Source organism: Sminthopsis crassicaudata, chromosome 1, assembly GCF_048593235.1.
Source record: "Sminthopsis crassicaudata isolate SCR6 chromosome 1, ASM4859323v1, whole genome shotgun sequence".
Classification (NCBI taxonomy): domain Eukaryota; kingdom Metazoa; phylum Chordata; class Mammalia; order Dasyuromorphia; family Dasyuridae; genus Sminthopsis; species Sminthopsis crassicaudata.
In genome coordinates, this window is record NC_133617.1 from 21,967,609 (window position 1) to 21,976,786 (window position 9,178).

The 9,178-nt window shown below is 38.2% G+C and overlaps 1 protein-coding gene across 1 annotated transcript in view; it reads right to left on the minus strand.

Annotated features, from left to right (window-relative positions):
- Positions 1–6,833, minus strand: part of CCDC60 (coiled-coil domain containing 60) — a 210,336-nt gene extending 203,503 nt beyond the window's left edge. Inside the window, 1 exon segment of the mRNA XM_074296538.1 lies at positions 6,137–6,833. Within this exon segment, the coding sequence (XP_074152639.1) occupies positions 6,137–6,214 (78 nt within the window). The 5' untranslated portion in view covers positions 6,215–6,833.
- Positions 6,834–9,178: the final 2,345 nt, after the last annotated feature.

A 9,178-nucleotide genomic window follows, 5' to 3' on the forward strand; every position in this document is an offset into this window, starting at 1 on the left:
AAAGAAGAGATATGAGAAAGCATTGTCATACTAATTTTTTAAGAGGGGGTAGAAGAATGAGAATGTAACTCTATACATATTATCAAAAAAAGATTCTTTTAATTAGGTATTACCCAGGCTGGAAATGCACCAACTTACCCACAGCCTCTTCCTAATAGCCATGGGAGCTTTTGATTTATTTCATCTTCAACCTGGGCTATTTCGCTCCTTTCCTTTCTTGCCCCCTCCATCTCAGGGGCTTAAGGTAGCTGAAAACTCAAGAACATAATAGTTCTACCAGCTTCAGCCTCCTTAGCATCTGGGATTATAGGCAGGCTACCTGGCCACATTTGGTTGATATGTTAGTTTTATTGAATTTGGGTTTTTTTTTGTATATGTATGTTTGTGTGTGTGTGTGTGTGTGTATTATATACAGATGTATACATCTTGTGTGTGTATTATATGTAGATGTAGCCACCTTTTTATTATATTATATATAAATGTAGACATCTTGTGTATTATATTATAGATGTAGACATCTTGTGTGTATAGATGTATACATCTTGTGTGTATTATATTATAGATGTATACATCTTGTGTGTGTATGATATATAGATATAGACATTTTGTGTGTGTATTATATTATATATAGATGTATACATCTTGTGTATTATATATAGATGTAGACATCTTGTGTGTATTATATTATAAATGTATACATCTTGTGTGTGTATTAGATTATAGATGTATACAATCTTGTGTGTATTATATTATATATAGATGTATACATCTTGTGTGTGTATTAGATTATAGATGTATACATCTTGTGTGTGTATGATATATAGATATAGACATTTTGTGTGTGTATTATATTATATATAGATGTATACATCTTGTGTGTGTATTAGATTATAGATGTAGACATCTTGTGTGTGTATGATATATAGATATAGACATTTTTGTGTGTGTATTATATTATATATAGATGTATACATCTTGTGTGTGTATTAGATTATAGATGTAGACATCTTGTGTGTATTATATTATATATAGATGTATACATCTTGTGTGTGTATTAGATTATAGATATAGACATTTTGTGTGTGTATTATATTATATATAGATGTATACATCTTGTGTGTGTATTATATTATAGATGTATACATCTTGTGTGTGTATGATATATAGATATATTTTGTGTGTGTATTATATTATATATAGATGTATACATCTTGTGTATTATATATAGATGTAGACATCTTGTGTGTATTATATATAAATGTATACATCTTGTGTGTGTATTAGATTATAGATGTAGACATCTTGTGTGTATTATATTATATATAGATGTATACATCTTGTGTGTGTATTAGATTATAGATATAGACATTTTGTGTGTGTATTATATTATATATAGATGTATACATCTTGTGTGTGTATTATATTATAGATGTATACATCTTGTGTGTGTATGATATATAGATATATTTTGTGTGTGTATTATATTATATATAGATGTATACATCTTGTGTATTATATATAGATGTAGACATCTTGTGTGTATTATATATAAATGTATACATCTTGTGTGTGTATTAGATTATAGATGTAGACATCTTGTGTGTATTATATTATATATAGATGTATACATCTTGTGTGTGTATTAGATTATAGATATAGACATTTTGTGTGTGTATTATATTATATATAGATGTATACATCTTGTGTGTGTATGATATATAGATATAGACATTTTGTGTGTGTATTATATTATATATAGATGTATACATCTTGTGTGTGTATTAGATTATAGATATAGACATTTTGTGTGTGTATTATATTATATATAGATGTATACATCTTGTGTGTGTATGATATATAGATATAGACATTTTGTGTGTGTATTATATTATATATAGATGTATACATCTTGTGTGTGTATTAGATTATAGATATAGACATTTTGTGTGTGTATTATATTATATATAGATGTATACATCTTGTGTGTGTATGATATATAGATATAGACATTTTGTGTGTGTATTATATTATATATAGATGTATACATCTTGTGTATTATATATAGATGTATACATCTTGTGTGTGTATTATATTATAGATGTATATATCTTGTGTGTGTATTGTATTATATATAGATGCATACATCTGTGCACATACTCCATTGTTATAAAGGTTCACTTTTTGGGAGTGGAAGATATATTGGGAAATGTATGATGTGAAAAACAACAAATGATACTGATAAAAATTTTAAAATTCTATGCATTTATTAAAAATATGAAAACATTTCTTCCATGACAATGTATTATGTCCTAAAGATGCTTTATTATCTTACAAAATCCTAGTTGTAGATCTAGATAGTATGAAATCTGACATGCCCCAAAACACTCCAAATTAATGTGTTACCCTTTAAAGATTGTCTCTTTCAAATCTCTGATCTTTATTATGTCATCAATCCAGTCTAACAAATAAGCATCTACCATTTCTAGTCCAGCATATTGCCTGGCACATAGTAGGTGGTTAATAAATGCTTATTGATTGATGGAGCTAAACTTTTTGTCATTTGTTCTAATTTAATAAACATGATAAGTCATTGAGGCCTTCCAAATATTCTCCTGTGGCCCATTTATTGGGCTGGGAAGCTTTGCTTTCAATTCTAAAGGTGAGACAGACTTTCGGTGCCCAGAACTCCTGTGAAGTATTTAAGGAAGAATGGGTGGCTGTGAATACACAAAATACCCCAAAGTGCTCTTGTTTGCAGGGCTGGGCAATGAGGTGAACAAAAGCACACATTAATACTCAGAAGAGATAGACAAGGGAACACTTATGACTACAATATAAAGGGCCAGTGAGTTTTAAAATCTTCCCAATGTACTTATTTCTAATTTGTAAGTCTGGAAGTATGCAACTATTTTTAAGGCTGCTTTCTTCCAGCATTATAATGTACTTAGAAAAAGGGCTCTGGTTACTTGGGAGAGCAGAGTGGCAAATTGGGAAAGAGCTGCCTTGATCCCTAAATGAATCAGCAGGAGGGGGGAGAATGAAATAGACAGAGGTGTATAAATGTGCAGCTTTCCGCCCACCCCATCTCTCTCTCTTTTTCTCTCTCCCCTCTCTCTCCTCTGTCTCTCTCTGTCTCTCTGTCTCTCTCTCCTCTTTCTCTCTCTCTCCTCTTTCTCTCTCTCTCTCTCTCTCTCTCTCTCTCTCTCTCTCTCTCTCTCTCTCTCTCTCTCTCTCTCTCTCTCTCTCTCTCTCTCTCTCTCCCTCCCTCTCTCTCTCCATTCCCCTCTCTTCTTCTCTCTCTCCCCCCCCTCTCTCTCTCTCTCCTCTTTCTTTCTCTCTCCCCTCTCTCTCCTCTGTCTCTCTCCTCCCTCTCTCTTTCTCTCTCTCTTTCTCTCTCTCTCTGTCTCTCTCTCTGTCTCTCTCTCCCCCCTCTGTCTCTCTCTCTCTCCTCTTTCTCTCCTCTCTCTCTTTCTTTCTTTCTCTCCGCTCCCTCTCTCTCTCTCTCTCTCTCTCTCTCTCTCCTCTTTCTCTCCTCTCTCTCTTTCTTTCTTTCTCTCCGCTCCCTCTCTCTCTCTCTCTCTCTCTCTGTCTCTCTCTCTCTCTCTCTCTCTCTCTCTCTCTCTCTCTCTCTCTCTCTCTCTCTCTCTCACACACACACACACACACACACACACACACACACACACACACACACACACACACACACTCCTATCATCCCAACAGGACAATGATGACATACCATCAGTTTCAAATACAAGTCAATCAGATCCACTATGAATCTTTATAAAGATATAGACCAATGACATATGTTAATCATCAGAATGACCTATGAAAAATATGGAAAAAGTCCCTCATCCTCCAAGGTCCTTTGTAGCTCTAATTTTATGAGCCTATAAGCCCTTTCTGCTCAAGTAATATGTTTTTCTTTCCTTATCCAAATATCATCAATATCATTCATGCTTCCACCTTTCAAGAATCTCAGATTCACTCAGCATGGATGCTGTTCTAGCACCCTCTGGCCCCCATCATGCTTTAGAAAAAGTTTTTGATTACAATTTCATTGGCTCACAGACACAGACTCACAATATCTGAGTCATCCAATCAGTTGCTGAGCAAGAATTTTCTTTGTGACATACCCTATATGAGGTCATCTAACCTTGGCTTGAAGGCCCACAGTAATTTCCTTACTCTCCAGTCCAATCTACTTTTGGACAGTTCTAATTATGGAGTTTTCCTCATATCAACCTGCCTTCTATAACTTTTGTCCACTTTTCTTACCAATGCCCTCATTTGCCAAATGAAACAAGTCTAGTCCAGGCTCAGGTGGCCCTTTGGATGCTTTAAGACAGGTACCAAATTCACCATTTGAACGGACCCTCTCTGGGTCTTTTTTAACAATGTCATGCTATAACTGGACATGGTGCTTTAAATGTGCCCTGACCAAGGCAGAAGACAAAGAGAAGCTATTACTACACTAGTTTGTATGCTATTTTCTTTTTAATGAGTCCTAATACTCTATTAGCTATCATATTGTTGATTCCTATTTGAGCTTGCAGTCCACTAAAACCCCCAGATCTTTTTCACAAGACTTGCTGAATAATCACAACCTCTCCTCCCCAACAACCTTATGTCTGAGATTTGTTGTGGCCAACAATATCATTTTCTTGTGTGGCCAGACTGTTGATGAAACCTTGCAGTACAGTGGAAAGAGTAATAGATTTGAAATAAGAGATTGTGGGTTCTAATCTAACTGCCTGGGTGACTTCAAACAAGTCATTTAACCTCCTTGGCCCTCAGTTTCTTTATCTGTAAAATTATGATCCTATTATCCTCTCATCCATGAAGGAGGGCCTGAATGCCAAACCTCTGCTGATTGGATCTGCCATGAGCATCATCTTTACTTGGGAATCATGGTCCCCTCCATATTGGAATCAGATATTTGCGGGGTTTGCAATCAGGAAATCAAAGTTGGCTGAATTTTCTGCCCTTTATTTAAAATAAAATGAAATAATACATTACAGTGAAGAGAGCAAATAAATCAAAGTCTCTACAGCTCTGAATGAGCAGTCCCAAGTCAAAGGTCAGGTAAACTTCAGCTGCGGTTCCAAGTCAGTGAAACAGTGAGACATTCATTTATTAAGCACCTACTATATGCTAAGATGCTAACTGCACTGAACATTGGAAAAAATACAAGGAAAAAAAGCCATTATTCCCGAGTAATATCCCCTTACCCAGACCTTAAAACACAAAGCTCCTTTCTAGGCCAAGATCTCTTTTACTTCTTTTCCATTGCCTGTCCCAGCAAATCTGAAAAGATCTCAGGGGGAGTGAATTAATTGTCCACATGATGACATGCATTTGATTTTAGGAGGACAAAATGAGGAGATTAGATTTGTTCTGCTGGAACTGAAAGGGACTTAGAACTTATCTAGTCCAACATCCTCATTTTTTTTTTTTTGCTTTGAAGAATCTTTATTATTACTTTTATAATTATAATTTTTGACATTATATATGCATGGGTAATTTTTTTTTTTACAGTATTATCCCTTGTACTCACTTCTATTCTGAATTTTCCCCTCCCCTAGATAACAGGCAATCCCATACACAACATCCTCCTTTTACAGGGGAAACTGAGGCCTCTAAAACTGAGCTGACTTGTCTCAGATCCCAGAGAGGAGAAGGGGCAGAGCCAGTGTCTGAACCCAGGTTCTCCACAAAATCCAAGCCTCTTCACACAGACACCAAGGGGAACGACGGCCATTGCCTTTCCACCCCAAAGATAGACCCAAGCTGCGTCTGGGCAGTGGATCTCTGGAAATAATTTCTGCCATGGCAAACCTACAATTTATCTTAATTTTTCTGATGTTCGACCGTGTCACTGCTGATTCATTCCATCATCTCGGAATTATCGGCTAATATGATGGCCTGGCGCGCTGTTCCGGCTGGCGCCTTCATTCTTCAGACGAAACCAACCATTTATATCTATAGGGATGTGTCTCTACAATTTAATTACAACATGACTTTCTTCTCCCCTCCCTCCCGGGCCTACCCTCGTCGGTTTGTCTAGTCATCCATTCATTTGTATGACACTTGGTGTCCCCTCCCTCCCAATAGGAACAAGAGAAAAGACACCTACCAGAGACAGCTGCCTAGATCCCCGATAGGGCTTCAGGCCTTCGCTGAGATGGGAATATAAGCTCTTGTTGACTGGCATCTTGATACAATTTCAGGCTACCCTCTTCCTGGTACTTCAGAGTGAGGCAGAAGTCCGTAGGGCCTCTGGAGATAGGGGCCAGCCAATGACTGGGAGGAAATCTTGGGGGGATAGTCCACTTTCTTTGCTCTCTCTCTCTTTCAGTTCATAGTCTCTTGAATCCCAAACCAGTTGGTGACCAGCGCGCGGGAGGTGAGAGTATGAGAAATATATCTGTACATATAATATCTATACATATAAGTTCTTATAAAATAAAAAGAGTTGAAGTTGACATGAAGTAGAAATATAACAAGGAATTCCTGATCTCTCTTCTCAAGGGATGTTTTTTCTCTCATTTACAAAGAAAAATAAAAGAGAAAGAGGGGGAAAAGTTGGAGATAAGAGCTTAAACAAAGAAAGGGAAAGGGGGGGATTGGTGGCTAATTGAAAACTCCGCTGATCTGAGTGAGGGAGTTCCTGAGTGAGACCCCCTTAGAGCACTACCCAGAAGAATGAAGTCCCTTCCCGAAATTGGACATTTGGAACGTTTACCCCTACCCCAAACCTTCGTCTTCCCCTCAGGGAACCACGCAGCCTGATAGCAGAGGCCGCGGCTTCTGCCGGAGTGCACCTCGGTTGCTCCGGGCAACGGTAACGCCATGTGGGGCTTTCTCATTGGCCGTGGGGGGAGGGAGCCGGGAGCAGCGCCGGCCACACACAAGGGAGGGGGGAGGGGTCCACTATTAAAGGGGGGAGGGGAGAGGAGAGGAAGGAAAAGGAAAAGGGAGGGGAGAGGATGTTCGAGAGGCTACAGAACTCATCCTCCCCCCCTTTCCCCTCCTTCCCTAGGCAGCCAGGGCGGATGTTGCTACCTGGACCTTGCTGGCCGCGGAGAAAGGGCAAAGTGCAGAATCTTAGATCCTAGAGCCAGCAGAGACCCCACAGAACAGCCAACCTCCCTTTTACAGAGTGGGAAAGTGAGGCGAAATCCCTCGTGGAAGGAGAGGAGGAATCTGACCAAGGTTAAAAAAAATCTCACCTAAAATAGTGTCCAAACTCTACTTAAAAATAGCACCCAAGGGTTGCAAAGCGCTTTCCCTTGCTAATCCCAACTGTGGGAGAATCCTGTGACAGACAGAGATGCTATTATTAGCCCGATTGTCCACACAAGGAATGAGATGCAATGAAGATAAGGGACTTTGTCTGAGATCGCAAATGTTGGAGGCTCCACTTGTAACCAGGACTTTGGAATTCAGGTTTAGAAATGTCCAATTGGTTAACTTCTACTTGAATGAAAATAGCACCTGTGTGAGTGTGTGTGTGTGTGTGTGTGTGTGTGTGTGTGTGTGTGTGTGTGTGTGTAATACATACATATCACTTCAAGATTTGCAAAGCACTTTCTCTTGCTAACCCCATGTGTGGGAGAATCCTGTGACAGAGATAGATGCTATTATTAGACCGATTGTCCACAAATCGAACACCTGGCAAATGCTGGAGGCTCGATCTGTAACCAGGACTTCGGAATTCGGGTTTAGAAGTGTCCAATTGGCTAATCTCCATTTGAATAAAAATAGCACCTTTGAGTGTGTGTGTATGTGTGTGTGTGTGTGTGTGTGTGTGTGTGTGTGTGTGTGAGTGTATGTATGTGTGTGTGTGTGTGTGATACATATATATGTATCACTTCAAGATTTGCAAAGTGCTTTCCCTTGCTAATCCCATAAGTGGGAGAATCCCGCACACAGAGGCTATTATTAGCTGGATTGTCCCTACAAGAAATGAGATTCAATGAAGATAAGGGACTTTGTCCAAGATCAGACACTTGACAAATGTCGGAGGCTCGATTTGTAACCAGAACTTCAGAATTCAGGTTTAGAAACACCACCAGTTATAACAGGAATAGGAAAGTCTCTTTTGTTGGACAGCTCTGATGTTAAGATTTGCCTCTGTCCTTCATGGCCAAGCAGAACAAATCTAATCTACTCATTTTGTCCTCCTAAAATCAAATTCATGTCATCATGTGGACAATTAAATTACATCCAACATACAATCTTGGACTGGGATTCAGAAAACCTGCATGATGCTAAGTCTCTGAATGATCTTGGGCAAGTCACTTTGTTTCTCTGAAGCCAGGATCTTCATCCATATAACCCTCCTCATTACCTAGATTTTTGAGCCTCCTTGCTGTTCCTGTATAAGACACTACAAGTCTTGAACACCAGCTATTTTCTCTGGAATTCTGTCCCTCCTCCTCTGTTACTTAGTTTCTCTGGCTTCCTCCAAATCTCAGCCAAAGGCTCACTTTCCTTATCTCCCTTATTGTTAGACTTTCCTTCTGAGATTATTTGCAATCTATTTTGTTGGTGTACAACTGTTTACGTATTGGTTCCCTCCATTACACTGGGAACTTCTTGGGGTAAGGACTTTTTTTGTTTTTATTTGAATCCCTGGAATATAGTTGGTGCTTAATAATTACTGACTGACTGAAAAACTGTTATATAAAATGCTTTCTAACCATTTAGGCATGTGTACCGTCTACTATCAATTCTAAGACATTAATTGATTATTTATCCTGCTACGTGGGGCAGTGATAGATTGCTTAATAGAGAGATCTGAGTTCAAATTTGACTTCAGACACTTATAGATTGTATGACCCTGGCAAGTTACTTATCCTCTGCCTCAGTTTCCTTAGCTGAAAAATGAGAATAAGTCACTTTGCAAACCTTATAGAGTGATATATAAATCTATATTTTATATTACATAAATATTTTATATTTATGTGTATATAATATTATATATAATATGTGTGTATATATGTATATACACATGTATTTTTGTATCTATATTTTGATCTATTACAAAGTTCTTGCAGTACTTATTGGAGGACTGGGCGATGGTAGATTTAGCCATCATTCTCATATTAAAAAGAGGAGGAAAATGAGGTACAGGGAAGAGATGTTACTTGCCCAAGAGCATCCATTGGTTTAG